This window comes from Staurois parvus, unplaced genomic scaffold, assembly GCF_062004578.1.
Source record: "Staurois parvus isolate SC_StPar_1 unplaced genomic scaffold, SC_StPar_1.0 ptg000452l, whole genome shotgun sequence".
Classification (NCBI taxonomy): domain Eukaryota; kingdom Metazoa; phylum Chordata; class Amphibia; order Anura; family Ranidae; genus Staurois; species Staurois parvus.
Window position 1 is genome coordinate 792,226 of NW_028318248.1, and position 24,823 is coordinate 817,048.

The 24,823-nt window shown below is 44.2% G+C and overlaps 1 protein-coding gene across 2 annotated transcripts in view; it reads left to right on the forward strand.

The window, feature by feature from the left end:
* Nucleotides 1-12,239: 12,239 nt before the first annotated feature.
* KIAA1549 (KIAA1549 ortholog) overlaps nt 12,240-24,823 on the forward strand; it is a 137,862-nt gene continuing 125,278 nt past the window's right edge. Inside the window, exon 1 of one of the 2 annotated variants that reach the window (XM_089688724.1) lies at nt 12,240-12,449. In XM_089688724.1, coding sequence (XP_089544850.1) covers nt 12,374-12,449 — 76 coding nt within the window. In that variant the 5' untranslated portion in view covers nt 12,240-12,373. The remainder of the gene's footprint in view (nt 12,450-24,823) is intronic. The other variant, XM_089688723.1, reaches the window with a different exon arrangement.

Consider the following 24,823-nt stretch of genomic DNA (forward strand, 5'->3'; position numbering starts at 1 on the left):
CTCATATATGTCAGGGACTCAAGATTCTGAAGGTGGTAATCATACAAGCTACTGGGAGAAATTTTACCATTGTGGGAGGGGCAGCGAAATAACTACTGCAGGGAAATCTCGCCATTGTGGGAGGGGCAGAGACGCAAACTATTGCAGGGAAATCTCACCATTGTGGGAGGGGCAGAGACACAAACTACTGCAGGAAATCTTACCATTGTGGGAGGGGCAGAGACACAAACTGCTGTGGGGAAATCTCACCATTGTTTTGAGGGGCAGAGACACAAACTACTGTGGGAAATCGTACCATTGTGGGAGGGGCAGAGACACAAACTACTGTGGGAAATCGTACCATTGTGGGAGGGGCAGAGACACAAACTACTGCAGGAAATCTCATTGTGGGAGGGGCAGAGACACAAACTACTGCAGGAAATCTCATTGTGGGAGGGGCAGAAACACAAACTACTGCGGGGAAATCACACCATTGTGGGAGGGGCAGAGACACAAACTACTGCGGGGAAATCTCACCATTGTGGGAGGGGCAGAGACACAAATTACTGCAGAGAAGTCACACCATTGTGGGAGGGGCAGAGACACAAACTACTGCAGGGAAATCTCACCATTGTGGGAGGGGCAGAGACACAAATTACTGTGGGGAAATCTCACCATTGTGGGAGGGGCAGAGACACAAATTACTGCGGGGAAATCTCACCATTGTGGGCGGGGCAGAGACAAACTGCTGCAGGGAAATTCGTATTCTGAGAGAGATAGACACAAACTATGGCACAGAAATCTCAACGGGGCACAGACATAAACTACTGTGGGAAATCTCAGCATTGTGGGAGGGGCAGAAATACAAATTACTTAGAGGGAATCGCATCATTGTGGGAGGGGCAGAGACACAAACTATGTCACAGAAATTTCACCTTTGTGGGAGGGGCAGAGACACAAAGTACTGCGGGGGAATCTCATCATTGTGTTTTTCAACCAGTGTACCATGGCACCCCAGGGGATCCAGTTTGCTTTGAATCAGCTTCAAAGGTTGTCATGGTATGAGCAGCTGGCCCCCTACACCATAACAACCTGGTACACTCTAGGACCACATGGCTCGCCCCCCACCAAGGCAACACATGATTGTGATCCAAGGCAGGTGGCATGCAGGGCTGCTCCCAGCATTCAGGAGAGGACAGGAGCAGGGGCAGACTGACAACTCATGGGGCCCTCGGGCAATATGGGATCATGGGGCCCCTCTGTCCTTGCCCACACTCAAAGCACACCCAAAAAAGCCTATAAAAGGTACCAAGGGCATCTCATGGGGCCCCCTACTGACCCCGGGCCCTCGGGCAGTGCCCGAGTGCTCGAATGGTCAGTCCGCCCCTGGACAGGAGTCCCTGTACCTCATCTACTTCCCACCCTTTGCCACACTGCTGGAAAGTTGGAGCTGTGATGTCAAGAGGGGACTGTGATAGGGGGGCTGTGTGACTAGGGGCTATGAAGTGATGGGTGACTCTGTAGTAATAGCGGGGTTTGGGGGCGATTCTGATGTAAAGGGGTTACTCTGATGATATAAAGGGGGTTCTCTGATGTGATGAGGGAACCTCGGATGTGAAGGGGATCTTCTGATGTGCTTACATTCATTTAAGAATAGGTTCACATTTTAAAAAATAATAATAAATGGCCATTTTTTTGTAGGTAAAAAAAAAAGGTGCATTTACTAGTTTTTGGGGGCAGACTGAAAGCATTGCACCAGCGATCAGCAGATCTCTGGTGCCATGCAGGATCCAAACATACCTGAGTCTTCTGGTGAAAAAGCCGGGGTAGGTTCGGACTAGGATCCTAACACACCTGTGCACATCCCTAGTAAGATGCATGAGAATAATTAGCCTCTGCCGCTTTGGGGTATTGAATGGCCAGCAGAACAATAGCTAGGGGAAGAGCTAAGATTATTAAGTGTTCTTGCATGGCAAGACCACTTACTGTTATCTCACATATATATATTCTTATAGCCAAATTTACCACCCTAGCTCCTCCCACAGTTTTTACACTACATAGACAGTAATATACCGAAACGTGCGGATTGTTCCCGATTGGTGTGCTATTACTTTGTGGAACGTTTCGCCAAATGGTTCACGAAATATCAGCGTTTTTGTGGTAATATTGGTCCCATAGGAATGAATGGCGGAATGTTCAAAACTAGAGTGGGAGCTGACAAAAGCTAGAGTGTGAGCTGAAAAATCAGGACATGATTTCTAAACTGCCATCACTCCTTCATTTTCTAGCCCACCTACACAAATCTTACATCAAAACGTTCACCTATCCCTGCTGCCACTAACAATGTCCACGGCTAAGCCAGAGTCCTGATAGTTTTCACAATATGACCATTTGTTTGCAACTCACGCCGCCCATTGACCTTTTCACAGTTACTCCAGCCACTCCAACCACACAACAGTTACTCAAGCTACTCCACCCAGTTACTCTGCCCACTCCAGTTGTAGACTACTGGTGGAGGCAAGAACATTTCACACAATTTCCCCAGAAATTGTAGCTTTTCTAGTTAATATTAATAATATTCATCAACATCTAGTGAGCTTAGCATGAGCACAGCACAGCAGCTTTGTCAGCCTGCAGTGTGCCATCCTTTAGTTGCCCTTTGGACTGCTTATCAGGTCTATCAGATAAGGAGCCCAACTGCCAGCTGAAGGAGCCCAACTGCCAACTGACAATGATGTTACTAATTGCGAGTAAGGGCTCATGTACACTGCAGCTGCTAAACTGACATTCAGGAGCTGTTCAACGGTTTTTTCTGCAGCCCCTGAAATCTCGCTAATGTTTTCCTATGTACACATAGTCGTTTACAGTCGTTTACAGGCAGTTGAGTTTACAATAATTTTTTTTAATGCACCAAACTTGCGTTCAGTAGATTTTATGGGCATTTCAAATGCTTGTAAATGCTGTTAACCGCATTTATAAGCATTTTCATTTAGAAGCGTTTTTCACTGTTCCATGTCCAGATGCTGCCCAGAGCCTTTTTTCATCATTAGAAATGCATTCAAAGTGTTTTCCATGTATTCAAATGGACCCGGTACAACAGCACAGTCAGTTCCAGGTTCGCTCAAATTCAATGGTCGCTCGAAAATCGGCCGTTGTTGTGGCCCACTAACAGTGTGAAATTTTAACGAAAATTCTTAGAAAGATTTTCGAAAGAAAATTCATTCGGATATTCGACCCATGTATATCCAGACAGCAGTAAAAACTGACAAGTGTTCTAAACAAGCTCTACTCTGTCTACACAGAAAAAGGTTTTGCCTTTTTGCCTCCAAATATAATTAAAGGGTTAGTTCACCTTTACCAATTTTTTGGTGAAAGTTATGCCTTTAAGAAAATTGTATACAGTGAGGCGTGATGCCATCTACTTAGATGTAAACCCTAACTGAATGACCGTCAGTTCACTTTGTTTACCAAGTATTATAAACAAATGCTGTTTTCATCCTTTGGTACATATCCATACTACTAATCTCCTGCAGCCTGTTCGCAGCCACATCCTGCCTACATGCACATCGACAAAGACTGCTTGGCATTTCTTAGGGCAGATTTCCTGATGGTGACAACACAGAACCATGCCTGCATAATGAGTTCTCCAAAGCCCACTTGTAGTCTCCATCAGTTTCCTGGGTGACAACATGGAAGTACAAATAGAAGATGGGGACAGGGTGTTGTCACCCTGTAACAGGAAGAGATTGAACTAGGCCTTCATGCCAGGATCACCACAGATAATTTTAACCGATTTCCCACCGCCCTATAGCAGATATACAGCTACAAGTGGCAAGTGTATGCAGAATCACGTATATATACATGATCTTGCATTTCCAGATAGGGGGCGCGGGCACCCTACAGACCGCTGCTATTCATGGCCTCATCTATCAATCAATGTATTGGTGTCACTGGGGATGTCAGTTCCCCCCAGTGTCAGAATGCCCTACGTAGTCCCGCTATAAGTGGCTAATCACCGCCATTATTAATTAAAGAAACAAAATCCCAGTATATATACCACCATTTGTAAATGCTATAACTTTCACGTAAAACAATTAATTTACACGTATTGGGATTTTTTAGCAAAGACATGTAGCAGAATACATTTTGGCCTTAATAGCGCAAAAAATAAAAATGCACAGGCGATCAAGTACCACTGAAAGAAAGCTCTATTTGTGGAAAAAAAAGACGTAAATTTAATTTGGGTGCAGCGTTGCATGACTGCGCAATTATCAGTTAAAGTAACATAGCGCCAAATTGCAAAAAATGGCTTGGTCAGGATGGTAAATCCTCTGGAGGGCAAGTGGTTAATAAAAGCTGAAGACTTAGAAAGATTATAAAGGACTTCTAAACTATCATTAAACTAAACATGACATTAAACTATTGCTAAATTATAGGAGATTTTAGTGATTGAATTTACATCTACTTTAAATTATTTAAAAAAAATATATAAATAAACAGAAAAGCAATAAAGTTGTGTGACAACATAGCAAGGAGAGACAAGAAATTTTGTGGTCAAAAATTGCTTTTTGATTGGAAAATGACTGTATAGTGTGAGGCCTGTACTACCGTAGAAGCAGCTCTGAGCTCTGTGGGTGCTCAGTGGGCAGCACCGTGTCACTGGGTATGGTGTGCGGATGACATCTCACATTCCACTGTGAGGAGTCTCATCAATATTTCACAGTCTGACGGATGGACGGGGAATGTGATACAACTGGCATCATGAAACATTAACGGGCAACCTCTTCTACTAGTCACATAGCAATGGGAGACAGCAGGCACAATGATATATTACATATATAAGCTGATCATAATACATAACAGAACATAAATAGTTACAGAACAACTCCAGCCAAAACAGAACTCACAAGTCCATCAAGAGAAAAGATTTTTTCTCATAAATATTTATATTCCCCTTCCTCACCCCTGCTGTAATCAATGGCTGTATGGCAGCGGGAGGAAGACAACTCTTTTAGAAACTGCAATCCTATAGATTCCATTTTAATGCCTACTTCCTGTCTACCCTCCCCCATTTCCATCCAAGAAACCCCCCACTTCATATCAGAATTCCCCCATATTAAATCCAGCAGATCAACTCATACACTAGATCTTCAATACAATACACACCTCATAAAAGTATGTCTCCTACACAAAACCCCTTTACACTACACCCCCCTTCTACACAACACAATATACAGTTAGGTCCATATATATTTGGACACAGGCACAATTTTAGATTTTTCACATATTCACCAAAACATATTCAAGTTATAGTTATATAATGGATATGGGCTGAAAGTACACACTCTCAAGTTTAATTTAAGGGTATGTACATCCAAATTGGAGGAAGATTTTAGGAATTACAGCTCTTAAGAGTAGCTATCCCCCCTTTTTCAAGGGACCAAAAGTAATTGGACAATTGAATCAAAAGCTGTTTCATGGCCAGGTCTGGGCTACTCCATTATTTCCTCATCAGTTATGCAGGTAAAAGGTCTGGAGTTGATTCTAAGTGTGGTGTTTGCATTTGGAATCTATTGCTGTGAACCTACATCATGCTGTCCATGCAAATGAAGCAGGCTTCAAAAACGAAACAAATCCATCAGAGAGATAGCAACAACATTAGGAGTGGCCAAATCAACAGTTTGGTATATTCTGAGGGAAGAAGAATGCACTGGTGAGCTCAGCAACATAAAAAGGCATGGACTTCCATGGAAGACAACAGTGGTGGATGATCGCAGGATCCGCTCTATGGTAAAGAAAAACCCATTCATAACATCCAGACAAGTGAAGGACACTCTCCAGGAGGTGGGTGTTTCATTGTCAAAGTCTACAATCAACAGGAGACTTCACGAGAGCAAATACAGAGGGGTCACCACAAGGTGCAAACCATTCATAAACCTGAAGAATAGAAAAGCCAGATTAGACTTTGTCAAAAAAAGCCAGACCAGTTCTGGAAAAGCATTCTTTAGACGGATGAAACTAAGATTAATCTGTACCAGAATGACGGGAAGAAAAGAGTGTGGAGAAGGCTTGGAACAGCTCATGATCCAAAGCGCATAACGTCATCTGTAAAACATGGTGGAGGCAGTGTAATGGTATGGGCATACATGGCTTCCAGTAGCACTGGGTCATTGGTGTTTATTGATGATGTGACAGAAGACAAAAGAACCCGAATGAATTCTGCAGTGTTTACAGATACTGTATACTGTCAGCCCAGATTCAGCCAAATGCAGCAACTTTGATGGGACGGCATTTCACAGTACAGATGGACAATGATCCAAAACATACTGCAAAAGCAACCCAGGAGCTTTTGAAGGAAAAAAAGTGAAATATTCTGCAATGGCCGAATCAATCACCTGATCTCAACCCAGTTGAGCATGCATTTCACATGCTGAAGGCAAAACTAAAGGCAGAAAAACCCACAAACAAAGGACAACTGAAGACAGCTGCAGTTAGAGACTGGCAAAGCATCAGAAAGGAGGAAACCCAGTCTTTGGTAATGTCCATGGGTTCCAGACTTCAGGTAGTCATTGCCAGTAAAGGATTCTCAACAAAATATTAAAAATGAACATTTTACTCATGATTATATTCAATTGTCCAATTACTTTTGGTTCCTTGAAAAAGGGGGATGGCTACTCTTAAGAACTGTAATCCCTAAACCCTTCCTCCAATTTGGATGTACATACCCTCATATTAAACCTGAGAGTGTGCACCTTCATCCCATATCCATTATATAACTATAGCTTGAATATATTTTGGTAACTTCCTGAATAAAACTAAAATTGTGTCTGTGTCTAAATATATATGGACCTAACTGTATATACACTACTACCCCCCTACACTACACCCTCCAAACAGTAGGTACCCTATTCACTACATCCCCTTACACTAGACCCTCCAAACAGTATGTACCCTATACATTACATCCCCCATACAGTATGTACCCTATACATTACATCCCCCATACAGTATGAACGCTATTCATTACACCCACCATACAGTATGTACCCTATACATTACATCCCCCATACAGTATGTACCCTATACACTACATCCCCCATACAGTATGTACCCTATACATTACATCCCCCATACAGTATGTACCCTATACATTACACCCACCATACAGTATGTACCCTATACACTACATCCCCCATACAGTATGTACCCTATACATTACACCCACCATACAGTATGTACCCTATACATTACATCCTCCATACAGTATGTACCCTATACACTACATCCTCCATACAGTATGTACCCTATACACTACATCCTCCATACAGTATGTACCCTATACATTACACCCACCATACAGTATGTACCCTATACATTACATCCCCCATACAGTATGTACCCTATACACTACATCCTCCATACAGTATGTACCCTATACACTATATCCCCCATACAGTATGTACAGTATATGGGATCATGGGGCCCCTGTGTCCTTGCCCAAACTCAAAAAAGACTATGAAAAAGGTACCAGGGGCATCTCATGGGGCCCCCTACTGACCCCGGGCCCTCGGGCGGTGCCAAATGGTCAGTCCGCCCCTACACCGTACACACTACTGTCATCATACACTACACCCCCTACACACTACTCCCATCATACACTACACCCCCTATATACTACTCTAATAATACACTACACCCCTACACACTGCTCCCATCATACACTACACCCGTACACACTTTTCCCATAATACACTACTCCCCCTATACACTACTCCAATAATACACTACACCCCTACACACTACTCCCAGCATTCACTACACCCAATACACACTACTCACATCATACACTACACCCCCTATACTCTACTCCCATCATACACCAACCCCTACACACTACTCCCATCATACACTACACCCCATACACACTACTCCCATCATAAACTACACCCCATACACACTACTCCCATCATGCACTACACCCCCTATACATTACTCCCATCATACACTACATCCATACACACTACTCCAATAATACACTACACCCCTACACACTACTCCCATCATACACTACACCCTGTACACACTATTCACATCATACACTACACCCCCTATACACTACTCCCATCATACACTGCACCCCCTATACACTACTCCAATAATAAACTACACCCCTACACACTACTCCCATCATAAACTAAACACCATACACCCTACTCCCATCATACACTACACCCCCTATAACCTACGCCAATAATACTCTACACTTCTACACACTACTCTCATCATACACTACACCCCCTATACACTACTCCCATCATACAACACACCCCGTACACACTACTCCCATCATACACTACACCCCCTATACCCTATTCCAGTAATACACTACACCCCTACACACTACTCCCATCATAAACTACACACCGTACACACTACTCCCATCATACTCTACACCCCATACACACTACTCCCATCATACACTACACCCCCTATACACTACTCCCATCATATACTACACCCCCTATACACTACTCCAATAATACACTACACCCCATACACACTACTCCCATCATAAACTAAACACCATACACCCTACTCCCATCATACACTACACCCCCTATACACTACTCCCATCATACACTATACCCCCTATACACTATTCCAGTAATACACTACAACCCTACACACTACTCCCATCATAAATTAAACCCTGTACACACTACTCCCATTATACACTACACTCCATACACACTACTCCTGTCATACACTACACCCCATACACACTACTCCCATCATACACTGCACCCCATACACACTACTCCAATATTACACTACACCCCTACACACTACTCCCATCATAAACTACACCCCATACACACTACTCCCATCATAAACTACACCCCTACACACTACTCCCATCATAAACTACACCCCATACACACTACTCCCATCATAAACTACACCCTGTACACACTACTCCCATCATACACTACACCCCTATACACTACTCTTTACATAAACTACACCCCCTATACACTACACACTACTCCCATCATACACTACATCCCCTATACACAACTCCCATCATACACTACACCCCCTATACACTACTCCCATCATAAACTACACCCTGTACACACTTCTCCCATCATACACTACATCCCCTATACACTACTCCCATCATAAACTACACCCTGTACATACTACTCCCATCATACACTACACCCCGTACACATTACTCCCATCATAAACTACACACTGTACACACTACTCCCATCATACACTACACCCCGTACACACTACTCCCATCATACACTACACCCCGTACACACTACTCCCATCATACACTACACCCCCTATACACTACTCCAATAATACACTACATCTCTACACACTACTCCCATCATACACTACACCCCTACACACTACTCTTATCATAAACTACACCCCATACACACTACTCCCATCATACACTACACCCCGTAAACAGTACTCCAATAATACACTACACTTCTACACACTACTCCCATCATACACTACTCCAATAATACTCTACATTTCTACACACTGCTCCCATCATAAACTACACCCCATGCACACTAATCCCATCATACACTACATCCCCTATACACGACTCCCATCATACACTACACCCCATGCACACTACTCCCTTCATACACTACATCCCCTATACACGACTCCCATCCTACACTACACCCCATACACACTACTCCAATATTACACTACACCCCTACACACTACTCCCATCATACACTACACCCCATACACACTACTCTCATCATACACTACACCCCTACACACTACTCCCATAAATAAACTACACCCCTATACACTACTCCCATCATACACTACTCCAATAATACTCTACATTTCTGCACACTACTCCCATCATAAAATACACCCCATACACACTACTCCCATTATACGCTACACCCCGTACACACTACACCCATCATACACTACACCCCGTACACACTACTCCCATCATACACTACATCCCCTATACACTACTCCCATCATACACTACACCCCCCTATACACTACTCCCATCATACACTACACCCCCTATACTCAACTCCCATCATACACTACACCCCTATACACTACACCCATCATACACTACACCCTGTACACACTACTCCCATCATACACTACATCCCCTATACACGACTCCCATCATACACTAGACCCCTATACACTACTCCCATTCACACCCCTATACACTACATCCATACACACTACTCCCATCATACACTACATCCATACACACTACTCCCATCATACAATACACCTCCTATAAACTATTCCCATCATACACTACACCCCATACACACTACTCTCATCATACACTACTCCAATAATACTCTACATTTCTACACACTACTCCCATCATAAACTACACCCCATGCACACTAATCCCATCATACACTACATCCCCTATACACGACTCCCATCATACACTACACCCCATACACACTACTCCAATATTACACTACTCCCATCATACAGTACACCCCATACACACTACTCCAATAATACACTACACCCCATACACACTACACCCATCATACACTACACCCCTACACACTACTCCCATAAATAAACTACACCACTATACACTACTCCCATCATACACTACTCCAATAATACTCTACATGTCTACACACTACTCCCATCATAAACTACACCCCATGCACACTACTCCTATCATAAACTACACCCCATGCACACTACGCCCATCATACACTACATCCATACACACTACTCCCATCATACACTACATCCCCTATACACTACTCCCATCATATACTATATCCATACACACTACTCCCATCATACACTACACCCCATACACACTACTCCCATCATACACTACACCCCATACACACTACTCCCATCATACACTACATCCCCTATACACTACTCCCATCATATACTACATCCATACACACTACTCCCATCATACACTACACCCCATACACACTACTCCCATAATACACTACACCCCATACACACTACTCCCATAATACACTACACCCCATACACTCTACTCCCATCATACACTAAATCCCCTATACACTACTCCCATCATACGCTACATCCATACACACTACTCCCATCATACACTACTCCCATCATACACTGCACCCCATACACACTACTCCCATCATACACTACACCCCATACACACTACTCCCATCATACACTACACCCCATGCACACTACTCCCATCATACACTACACCCCGTACACACTACTCCCATCATACACTACACCCCGTACACACTACTCCCATCATACACTACATCCCCTATACACTACTCCCATCATACACTACACCCCCTATACACTACTCCCATCATACACTACATCCCCTATACACTACTCCCATCATACACTACATCCCCTATACACTACTCCCATCATACGCTACATCCATACACACTACTCCCATCATACACTACTCCCATCATACACTACTCCCATCATACACTACACCCCCTATACACTACTCCCATCATACACTACACCCCCTATACACTACTCCCATCATACACTACACCCCCTATACACTACTCCCATCATACACTACACCCCCTATACACTACTACCATCATACATTACACCCCCTATACACTACTACCATCATACACTACACCCCCTATACACTACTCCCATCATACACTACACCCCCTATACACTACTCCCATCATACAATACAAAGTTTAACGGGCTTTTGGGGCACAATTCCTCACACTGTCAACAATGATAGAGAACTACACCATATAACCCAAAATTTTGAATTTTCTTTTACTGTCAGTAATAATAGTACACAGAAGAAAAAGAGTAGACAAACCTCCATAATAAGGCCCCAGCAGCAAAAAAAACTGTCAGTGGTTCTTCTAATCCTCCTCCACTCTATCCAAAACTATAAAAAAAAAAAAAAAAAAAGTTTTGCTTTAATAAATCACATTTCCAGCGCTCTTCTTCTTTACAGTTCCACTTCTGCCCGCCGGGTGTCACCCGACCTCCTCCTGCTGTAAAGCAGAGATTACAGGGAGCTAAAGAGAACTGCAATTCCTCCTTTGGCCACTGGGTGCTATCCTCCTACTCCGCTTTACAGAATACGGCGGAGAGCTGCTGCAGTCTTCCGCATGGCCGCTGGGAGCTACCCTCCTCCATTGTAGAAACAGAGCGGACAGGACTTGCAGTTCTACGGTCGGTCACTGGGTGTCCCCAGAGAGCGGAGCTGCAATTCCCGGTCCGGCCGCTTGGTGTCTCCGTAGCGGAGAGGAGCCGCAGCAGTAGCAGCAGCGGTAGAAGCGGCCCCGGGATGCCGCCTCCCCCTCCCCGCTGACCGCTACACCGGGACATGGAGCCGGGGGCCCCCTCCACCCTCCTCATCATCATCAGCCTCATCCTGCACATCCAGCCCGGGGCGCCTGAGAGTGAGAACCGGATGGGTAATGGGGTGTCGGGGAGGGAGATGCCAGCACTGGCAGAGGGGTGTCCGGGGAGGGGGATGTACGGTGCATATCAGAGCGCTGCATGCAGAAGAGGGGGGGAGCAGTGTGTGATGGATGGTGGGGGGATCACACACCCGGGTCTGCTCCACCTACTGCACCCCCCCCCATCTACATTGTATGGGAGGGGACTGACACCCCACCAGGTGGGCAAAATGTGGGGGCACTGAGCACCTAGAGGGGGCAGTACTGGGGGCTCCTTCTTACTGAGACAAGGGGTCTGATCCGTAGGGTGATATTGGGGTCTGATCCGTAGGGTGATATAGGGATGTGATCCTTAGGGTGATATTGGGATCTGATCCGTAGGGTGATAATTGGGGTCTGATCCGTAGGGTGATATAGGGGTCTGATCCGTAGGGTGATATAGGATGATATAGGGGTCTGATCCGTAGGGTGATATAGCGGTCTGATCCGTAGGGTGATATAGGATGATATAGGGGTCTGATCCGTAGGGTGATATAGGATGATATAGGGGTCTGATCCGTAGGGTGATATAGGATGATATAGGGGTCTGATCCGTAGGGTGATATAGGATGATATAGGGGTCTGATCCGTAGGGTGATATAGGGGTCTGATCCATAGGGTGATATAGGTGTCTGATCCGTAGGGTGATATAGGTGTCTGATCCGTAGGGTGATATCGGGGTCTGATCCGTAGGGTGATACAGGGGTCTGATCCGTAGGGTGATATAGGAGGATATAGGGGTCTGATATATAGGGTGATATCGGGGTCTGATCCGTAGGGTGATATCGGGGTCTGATCCGTAGGGTGATATAGGGGTCTGATCTGTAGGGTGATTATCGGGGTCTGATCCGTAGGGTGATATAGGGGTCTGATACGTAGGGGTGATTATTGGGGTCTGATCCGTAGGGTGATATAGGGATATGATCCATAGGGTGATATAGGGGTCTGATCCGTAGGGTGATATAGATGCTTGGTCAATTGGGCAATAGAGGGATCTGATTCATAGTTTGATAGAGGGGGTCTGATCAATAGTGTGATATAGGATGCTATAGGTGGCCTTTCTATAGGGTATCTTACATGTCTTCTTCATATGGCGCTGTATGTGTCTTCTGTACAGGGCACACTATGCATCTTCTCCATAGGGCCCTGATACTGTTCTCCATTCAGGGCGCTGTGTGTGTCTTCTCCATAGGGCCCCGATAGTGTTCTCCATGCAGGGTGCTGTGCGTGTCTTCTCCATAGGGTGCTGAAAGTGTACTACCCACCTGTAAGTGTTCACTCTGTAAGTTGCTGTATGTGTCTGCTCCATAGGGTGCTTTAATGTCTTCTCTATAGGATGTCACAAGTGTCTATAGAACTATTTAGGTGTTTGCTCTTTAAGTGTCTACACCATACAGCACAGTACCTGTCTGCACCATGTAGATGGCTACTATACTGTATGTGTTATCTGAAATCTAAATGACTATATGTGGCTGATAATGCCTGGTGTATATTATTGTATGTGTCACTATAACATTGTTACTCCAAGCCTCTGCTTCTGAAGGGTGTATATTACTTTATACAGTATATCGATGGGTGTGTCTTTTGAATCCTGGTATATTATTATATTTGTCTGATAGTACTGGATCTATATTACTATACCTCTCTCTGTTAGTACTGGATCTATGTCCAAGAAATCAGTTTGCGATGACAAGTTTTGTTCCATGGTGCATTATCCTGCTGGAAGTAGCCATCAGAATATTGGTACGCTGTAGTCATAAAGGGATGGACATGGTCAGCAACAATACTCAGGTAGGCCGTGACATTTAAACAATACTCAGTTGTTACCCAGGGGCCAAAAGTGTGTCAAGAAAATATCCCCCACACCAGTACACCACCACCACCACCAGCCTGAACCATTGATACAAGGCAGGATGGATCCATCCTTTCATGTTCTTTATGCCAAATTCTGACCCTACCATCTGAATGTCACAGCTGAAATCAAGATCTCATCAAACCAGGCAAAATTTTTTCAATATTCTATTGTCCAATTTTGGTGAGCCTGTGCGAATTGTAGCCTCCATTTCCTGTTCTTAGCTGACAGGAGTGGCACCTGGTGTGGTCTTCTACTGCTGTAGCCTATCTGCTTCAAGGTTCGACGGGTTATACATTCGTTATGCATTCAGAGATGGTATTCTGCATATCTTGGTTGTAATGAGTGGTTATTTGAGTTACTGTTGCTTTTCTATCATCAAGCTAGTCTGCCCATTCTCCTCTGACATTAACTAGGCATTTTCATCCACACAACCGTCGCTCACTGGATATTTTCTCTTTTTTGGACCATTCTCTGTAAACCCTAGAGATGGTTGTGCGTGAAAGTCCCGGTAGATCAGCAGTTTTTGAAATACTCAGACCAGCCTGTCTGGCACCAACAACCATGTCACATTGAAAGTCACTTACATCCCCTTTCTTCCCCATTCTGATGCTCAGTTTGAATTTCAGCAAGTCGTCTTCAACACATCTAGATGCCTAAATGCAATGAGTTACTGCCTGGCTCGCAGTCTCCCCTCTAATTCATCCCAAAGGTGTTCTATTGGGTTGCGCAGGCCAGTCTAGTTCCTCCACCCCAAACTCACTCATCCATGTCTTTATGGACCTTGCTTTGTGCACTGGTGCACAGTCATGTTGGAACAGGAAGGGGCCATCCCCAAACTGTTCCCACAAAGTTGGAGCATGAAATTGTCCAAAATGTCTTGGTATGCTGACTCCTTAAGAGATTCCTTCACAGGAGCTAAAGGGCCAAGCCCAACCCCTGAAAAACAACCCCACACCATAATCTCCCCTCCACCAAATGTTACACTTGGCACAATGCAGTCAGGCAAGTATCGTTCTCCTGGCAACCACCAAACCCAAACATGTCTATCGGATTGCCAGACAGAGTCACTCCAGAGAACACGTCTCCACTGCTCTAGAGTCCGGTGGCGGCGTGCTTTACACCACAGCATCCGACACTTTGCATTGCACTTGATGATGTAAGGCTTGGATGCAGCTGCTCGGCCATGGAAACTCATTCCACGAAGCTCTCTATGCACTGTTGTTGTGCTAATCTGAAGGCCGCATATAGTTTGGAGGTCTTTAGCTAGTGACTCTGCAGACAGTTGGCGACTTCTGCGCACTGTGTGCCTCAGCATGTGCTGACCCCGCTCTGTCATTTTACGTGGCCTACCACTTTGTGGCTGAGTCGCTGTTGTTCCCAGTTGCTTCCACTTTGTTATAATACCACTAACAGTTGACTGTGGAAGATTTGTAGCCAGGAAATGTCACGAATGGCTTTATTGCACAGGTGGCAACCTATCACGGTACCACGCTTGTATTCACTGAGCTCCTGAGAGCGACCCATTCTTTCACAAATGTTTGTAGAAGCAGTCTGCATGCCTAGGGGCTTGATTTTATACACCTGTGGCCATGGAGGTGATTGGAACACCTGAATCCAATGGTTTGGAGGGGTGTCCCAATACTTTTGGCAATATAGTATATGTGATGGTGGAGAGAATACACTTGTAGTTGCGACTGACAATACTCCGGTGATAACGCATGTTCTGAGGGATGTCACAAGTCCTGGCTGATTGGCTGTCTTTGCATTATGTTGGTCCAGCCCCATCATGGCTGCGTCCAATGCAGACAAGTGACACGTTTACATTCCTGGGGGCCTGAATTTCACCTTCATGAAACTGGCAATGAAACCTTTAGGAAAACGACCCATAACCCGGCACTCTGCACATTGTGCAGACCTGAGCTCAGTCAAACATTTACATAACAATCCACCGGATGGAGCACTGTTAGATAATTAGGTGATTTTCCACACTAATGATTTAACGCCGTAATCGCTGTTTTGTGGGGTGATTATAGCAATTATGGGATTATAGGCTATGTTCATTATACTGCCGCACCATTTTATTTTTATACAACATTCTGGATAATGCAGACTAGATTGTAAGCCTTGTGGTTCAGGGCATCTGTGTTGCCTTTGGTCTTCTTCTCTTTATGAAAGCATTGCAATACTATTGTATATATTTTAGGGTGCAAATGTAATACTTCCAGGTATTTATTACCTCTCACAGAGATCACAGTACTCCCCCCAACAATACTTTCAGCTGCTTTGCTCTCCAGAAGGATGGAGCCATCATTGTTCAGGCATCATCTAAGGCAGGGGAGTCAAACTAGCGGCCCTCCAGCTCTTGCGAAACTTCAAGTCCCATCATGCCTCTGCCTTTGGAAGTCATGCTTGTAACTGTCAATCTTGCAATGCCTCATGGGACTTGTAAATTGGCAACAGCTGGAGGGCCTCCAGTTTGACACCTGTGATCTAGGGTCTTAGTTACTTCCTGGCCTGGATGCCAGCTCAGTGATGACAGTCATATAAATCCCAGTGTCTGTAAAGTTCTTAGTTGTGTTCACAAATGTAAGGCACATATCATCCTCTGCTGCAGCCCTTGCTCCTTGTGACTTGCTACAAAGTTACAGTATTGCAGTCTGATCACTTGGGGAGAGGAGACTGAGGAAATCATCTCGACAAGGACAGCTTCTTAGTAATAAAAGGTGGAGATTTTCTGGTACTGTTGATGCAATTTATTCATGAAGATTTGTAAAGTTAATGACGGTTCTACATTAAAGTGGCACCCTGGCCCCTTTAAGAAATGATTTGTCCGGATTATAGCAGACATAATGGCAGCATCCATTCACTGCATTAACCAGAGGTATTGCTTTCAGCGTTTGCCCCAGCCAGACCAGAAGTGTATTAAGCAAACTGAAAATGTCTCACTGTGCATGTGCTGGATATCCTTTCCTCCCCATGTCATTTGTTGGGATCAAGTGGACCATCGCTAGGCAACAGGTGAACGCCAGCTGTCAAAGTGAAAGCGTTGTATTAAAAGACAGTGCCAAGGGGCCACATAATACATGTAATCTACCAGACATGGGCACATTTTGTAGGGCAGCAGCAAACCTACACCGCTGAAAAAAACTAAAAAATTTGCCAAACATGGAACGCAATTGGTTCGTAAAACAATAAAACAATCAAAAATAGTATCTAAAATATAATGCAAAAACTGCATACACATTGACACAGAAACCGTGTACCTACAAAAAACGTTACGTTACATTCATATTTGAGCGGTGGCGTCTTTGGTTGTTTTTTGCACCTTTTTGTTTATACATGCTTTTTTGCACAATATAGTTTTAAGTATTTTTGTTTTAGCCAATAGAAAGCTATCTACTAGTTGGAGAGGGTTGTTGGACACACATCACATTTCTCTTTCAGGTGCTCCTATTCATGTCTTCTGGGCCAAAAATGTGATCGTGCCACAAAGAATCTTGTGTACGTTTGCTGAGCATTGACTGACAGCATGTCATTTAGATGTGAATGGGCACAATAGAACAGAATCTGGTGTCAGATGTTAAAGCACTTGTGAACGCACTCCAAATATCTCTGGTGTGAATAGTGTCTTGGACTAGGTTCACAACTTTTCAGTTTTCATGCTTTTCTAAATGCATGTTTCACATATGTGTTCACGTGCATTTTTATTGCATTTTTCAATTATAAAAATATTTTAGACCTATTACCAGTGTGTGGAAACCCATGCAAAACACATAATACATGCGTCTTCATGCTTTATCATTAACTTACAATTGTGCTCAAAAGTTTGCATACCCTGGCAGAAATCATGACATTTTGGCATTGATGATGAAAACATGACAGATCATGGCAAAAAAGCAGATCTATGTTTGAAGAGGGGTCAACAAGGTCTACAGTGACAAGAATACCATCCCCACTGTGAAACATGGTGGTGGCTCACTGATGATTTAGTGGTGTGAGCTTTAAAGGCAGGGAAATCTTGTGAAAATTGATGGCAAGATGAATGCAGCATGTTATCAGAAAATATTGGCAGACAATTTGCATTCAGCTGCACAAGGCTAAGTTGACCCTCCAGTGGTTACAACAGAAAAAGGTGAAGGTTCTGGAATGGCCATCATAGTCTCCTGACCTTGCAATCATTGAGCCACTCTGGGAAGATCTCAAATGTGCAGTTCACAAAAGACAACCAAAGACTTTGCATGACCTAAAGGCATTTTGCCAAGATGAGTGGGCAGCTACACCACCTGCAAGAATTCAGTGCCTCATAGACAACTATTGCAAAAGACTGCATGTTGTCATTGATGGTAGAGGGGGCAGTACACAATATTTTAAGGATAAGTTCACCTTTGGGACATGTTACATGTTCCACCCATGTTTTCTTTAAAAATGATAAATATTGCCAATTCTGTATGCAAACTTTTGAGCACAACTGTATATGGGCATCAAATACATGAAAGTGGACAAAAACACAGGCATGAGCTATTTTCAAAAACATGCTGTAGATGAGGAGAGGCTGTTACATTGCCTTTGATAACACATTAGCATGTTCCAAAACATGAGTTAAACCGTAAATACGTGAATGGGGTACTGAAGGCAAGCTTGTGTTTAGTCTCCTGGGCTTTGGATTTCTAAAATGGGAAGTCAGCAGTACTTTTTGCAGGTTACCTTGATGTGCTGGCTTTTGCTATTGATCTGTTTTGTTACAATGTTTTTATATGCACTTATGGCAGCTACGGAGGTTTGGAGATGTACACAGGCACACTAGTAGATAGTCCAACTTGTTGTCTCAGTACTTGACCTAACAATTCTTCCTGCGTATACTGGTTTGATGGGTGTAATGCCTATGAAATGTGTTGGCCTTGGACCCTTTGTTTCTTTGGTAATTTTTACAATAAAGCATTGTTGCCCAAATGCCAGGAGCAGGAGAGGTGACTGATGCCATTTCTCTAAGCCAAAGGAACAGAGTCACAAGATATTCTGCTTAGAGTAAGATAACAACTTGTTTGTGGAATTGAACGTGTTTATGACATCTAGTAATGTCACATTAGAAGATAAAAACCTGTTTAAAGATGTCTACTTGCTTGAGAAGTTAGAAATCTTAGGGTTTAGGGTAGATGAGAAGAAGTTTGGGGTAAGTTTAGGATAGATAAGAAGAAAAAATGTGACTTTACAGATAACAATGTGGGATCAATATCGTGGTTGAGCGCGACTCTGTTATCCTCCCGGAACCCTTCTGCTAACTCCTCCTATGGTGGGTGTGGTGCCCGCCCACTATTGTAAACCTTCCAGAAAAATGGTTTAAAAGCCAGAAGTCCAAGCAAGATTATTGGAAGCCCCCTAGTTGCCAGGGGACGCTCTGGCGCTGGAATTTTTTCCAAGGCTATATGGGCTCATCAATTGGTCGTGCTTACAGCTTCCCTTTGACCCCCTGGGCAGTATGGTTCCAATGGGATTTGTTCTTTCCAGCTTCTAACATAGCTTTGGTAATGCATTAATTCTATGCTGTAATGCTGTCAAATGATGTCTATTTCATGCTGAAATGCTCACATTATTGGTGTGTGTTATTATGCAGATTGTGATGACTATAAGATATATCCTCCTGTGTGTCGTGTGATAATAAAAGTGGAGGTTTTGCTATGTTGTGCCAGGGCAGGTATTCATTTGGTAGAGGGTCTTTCACATGCATAGAATATATAATGGTTTAAATGCTGATTAAATGGTACCTGCATGACTACATGTTGAGTGTGTTCTTGTATACGACTTGCTTTTAGTTATTGCACCTAGCATTTGCCGTTACAATGGGAAAGAGTTTGAAGAGCACACAGTGAATGTGGATTCCAGCACCTGTGTAAAGGGGGCCTCTGAAAAGCGTTGCCTTTATGGATTTCCAGTTGCAGTTTTCAGGGCTCGGTCTACGTGCCGGCACTCACATTTCAGACTGTTTTCTGGAATGTTTTTAATCGGGAGTCCAAATGTTTTCCTAAATGCAAAAATGTTTTCCTCCCAAAGTATCAATAAACAATCACAGATGAGGAAACAATAAATATTTATGTATGTTTCACAGATTTTCAGCTACTCTGATGTAATAGGCTGATGTCCGATGGGCAATTCTTCCACTAGGGACAAATCACCATAAACACACTATTTGCCAGAAGTATTGGGATGCCTGCCTTTACACGCACATGAACTTTAATGGCATCCCAGTCTTGGTCCATAGGGATCAATACTGAGTTGGATCACCCTTTGCAGCTATAACAGCTTCAACTCTTCTGGGAAGGCTGTTCTCTCGGGTTGAGGTCAGGACTCTGTGCAGGCCAGTCAAGTTCCTCCACCTCAAACTTGCTCATCCATGTCTTTATGGACCTTGCTTTGTGCACTGGTGCGCAGTCATGTTGGAACAGGAGGGGGCCATCCCCAAACTGTTCCCACAAAGTGGGAGCATGAAATTGTCCAACATGTTTTGGTATGCTGATGCCTGAAGAGTTTTCTTCACTGGAACTAGGGGGCCAAGCCCAACCCCTGAAAAACAACCCCACACCATAATCCCCCCTCTACCAAATATTACACTTTGCAGAATGCAGACAGGCAAGTACCATTCTCCTGACAACAGTCAAACCCAGACATGTCCATCGGATTGCCAGACAGAGAAGCGTGATTGGTCACTCCAAAGAACACGTCTCCACTGCTCTAGAGTCCAGTGGTGTCGTGCTTTACACCACTGTATCTGACACTTTCCATTGCACTTGGTGATGTAAGGCTTGGATCTACATGCTTGGCCATGGAATCCCATTCCATGAAGTTCTCTACTCACTGTTGTTGTGCTAATCTGAATGCCACAAAAAGTTTGGAGGTCTTTACCTATTGACTCTGCAGACAGTTGGCAACTTCTGCGCGCTTCAGCATGCGTGCTGACCCCGCTCTGTCATATTACGTGGCTGATGTTGCTGTTTCCAGTTGCTTCCACTTTGTTATAATACCACTAAAACTTGACCATGGAAGATTTAGCAGCAAGGAAATTTCACAAATAGATTTATTGCACAGGTGGCAACCTATCACGATACCACGCTTGAATTCACTGAGCTCCTGAGAGCGACCCATTCTTTCACAAATGTTTGTAGAAGCAGTCTGCATGTCTATGTGCTTGATTTTATACACCTGTGGCCAAGGAGGTGATTGGAATACCTGAATCTAATGATTTGAAGGGGTGTCCCAATATTTTTAGCAGTGTGTGTGTGTGTATATGTATGTATGTGTGTGTGTGTGTGTGTATATATATATATATATATATATATATATAAAAATAGAATCCGCCCATTCAGTTTTAGTCGTTTTTATTTCCATGCCAACCTGTGGGAATACAGTAGCATGTAATTTTTTTTTTGTTATTTTTAAATGTATTTTTTTACTGACCATTGTATTACTGCTAATGTCCTTTATCCGTATCATCAGTTGATCTATGACACTAAGCTTATATGCTTATTTTTCTTTTACAATTTTTGGAGAAACTCTTCCTGCTGAGTTACTGTATTTTCACAGTAGAGATGCTTCCCTTCCATCAGAATAGACAGATCGGTACCGCTCGCTATAGCCGGTGGCGCTGATTGAGTGGGAAAATTCCGACAAGGCGGTTGCACAAGAATCAATTAGTAGATCAACTTCTGTACAACCTTCTTGTCCATTCATGGATCAAAATTCAACCTTTTAAAACACCACAGACCCTCTGGGACTTTTCCTAGGCAGAATCTGACTACCAATCAATCTCCATCCATTCATCTTCACAGGGACAAACAAGCAGCCTCTTGGCAATCCTGCCACTGTCTTTTTCAGCAAGTTGTCAGTGGCAGGATCTTTAGCAGAAGAGTTGCTCGTCTGACATCCTCATTACTGCTAACAAGATACATTGTATACACAATGAGTAAAGTGCCCAGTTTTATTGTAAGAGTGACCTGGAAGTCCTTTTTGATTTCACTTTGACATATTTACCTTTTGCTCTTCCGTCTTCTCAGCCACAGTGTGAGGTCATACTGGGAGGGACATACTAGGGATTTCCTGGCCTATCCGCCATAGTGTGAGGTCATACTGGGAAGGACAGACTAGGGATCTCCTGGCCAATCAGCCACAGTGTGAGATCATACTCGGAGGGACAGACTATGGATATCCTGGCCAATCAGCCGCAGTGTGAGGTCATACTGGGAAGGACAGACTGGGGATTTCCTGGCCTATCCGCCACAGTGTGAGGTCATACTCGGAGGGACAGACTAGGGCTCTCCTGGCCTACCAGCCACGGTGTGAGGTCATGCTGGGAGGGACAGACTGGGGATCTCCTGGCCTACCAGCCACAGTGTGAGGTCATGCTGGGAGGGACAGACTAGGGATCTCCTGGCCTACCAGCCACAGTGTGAGGTCATGCTGGGAGGGACAGACTGGGGATCTCCTGGCCTAGCAGCCACAGTGTGAGGTCATGCTGGGAGGGACAGACTAGGGATCTCCTGGCCTACCAGCCACAGTGTGAGGTCATGCTGGGAGGGACAGACTGGGGATCTCCTGGCCTACCAGCCACAGTGTGAGGTCATGCTGGGAGGGACAGACTAGGGATCTCCTGGCCTACCAGCCACAGTGTGAGGTCCTGCTGGGAGGGACAGACTGGGGATCTCCTGGCCTACCAGCCACAGTGTGAGGTCATGCTGGGAGGGACAGACTGGGGATCTCCTGGCCTACCAGCCATAGTGTGAGGTCATGCTGGGAGGGACAGACTAGGGATCTCCTGGCCTACCAGCCACAGTGTGAGGTCATGCTGGGAGGGACAGACTAGGTATCTCCTGGCCTATCAGCCACAGTGTGAGGTAATGCTGGGAAGGACAGACTAGGGATCTCCTGGCCAATCAGCCACTGTGTGAGGTCATACTGGGAGGGACAGACTAGGGATCTCCTGGCCAATCAGCCATAGTGTGAGGTCATACTGGGAGGGACAGACTAGGGATATCCTGGCCAATCAGCCACTGTGTGAGGTCATACTGGGAGGGACAGACTAGGGATCTCCTGGCATATCAGCCACAGTGTGAGGTCATACTGGAAAGGACAGACTGTCACTCAAACAATGCAATGTGAGCAGGCAGCTCAGACCGAGAGTTTGATATGCCGCCCAAGCCTGGTGGCCGCAAGTTTATCAGCTACCAATTTTGGAAAATAGAAATAAAGAGGACTTAGCAGTTTTTTTGGAATATTTCAGAATGGGGTTTGGAGTGGGAAGACCACTAGGGAGAAAAAAGAAGTAATTTATTAAGGCATAAATGGACTTTTCCAAAGCTAATATGTTATTTCTGGCTGGAGTTCAGCTTTAAGGGTCTGGGTTAAAGGGCTTTGGACTTGTGTCGATAACATCAATTTGAATTTCTTCTCAAATCATTCAGGATTCATTGAAGTATGCATTTGACTTGCTTCAAGTTCATTTTGCATTCCCATAGACTGATGTGATCAAATTACTGTTGATGCAGGTCTGAAAGCTAACTATACAGATGGAAATCCAATTGTTTGATCTTAATTTCGATTCAATATTCCATAAAAATTGAATTTCATAGCTGTGCAATTGAAGAAACATGGTCTAATGCTTTAAAAATATGATTGGTTTTTATGGGATTGCTTGACAGGGGTTGTATAGATGAATTGGAATGTCCTACAAAATGAGTGACACCACAACACCATGTTTGATGTTATAATGTGTATGCGGGCCCTTTGCGATCAAAAGCTAGTTGAACGTTTTTTAAAATTTCTACCTGCTGGCCAGCATAATGGGACTGATAGAGGCTGGCCCTAAAACTGATGTAATAGTAGTAGGCAATGTTTCTGACTTCTGTTGTCATTAGTGCTCGTTGGGCAGACACTGGTCCTTTTTACTTCAGGCAGTTGAAGATGGTCCTTATCATACACTAAGATTTTTAAACACACTGATAAGACTAAGGCCAGCCATACATGGGTCGAAATTCGACTGATTTTTCGTCTGATAATCAGCCGATTTTTGCTCTGTTAGTGGGTCTTTTTGGTGATCGGGCATGTTGGAAAATTTGTGCAAAACTACCGATTTTCGACTCAATGATGGTCAAATCGTACAATAGTTTTTCCAAAAAGAATATGCGCATGAGCCGTGACCTGGAAGGAACTGAAGTTTCACCTGTTATATGGGGTGAATTTTATGACTTGCTCGGCTGATTTTCGAAATCATTGATGGCACCATCGGATTACCGAGCGAGTGACGTTTTCGGAATTCGAACCATGTGCCATAGCCATACTAAACTCTGGACTGAATGGCTCCTGCATTCTGTATCAGTTTGTCTGCCTCTGCACAGACACTTGGATGGGTCAAATCAAATGATAGAATCTATGATGTAGTTCCTACCTCATAGGTACGGCTGTAGTTGCATTATGGTGACCAATAGGGGCAGCA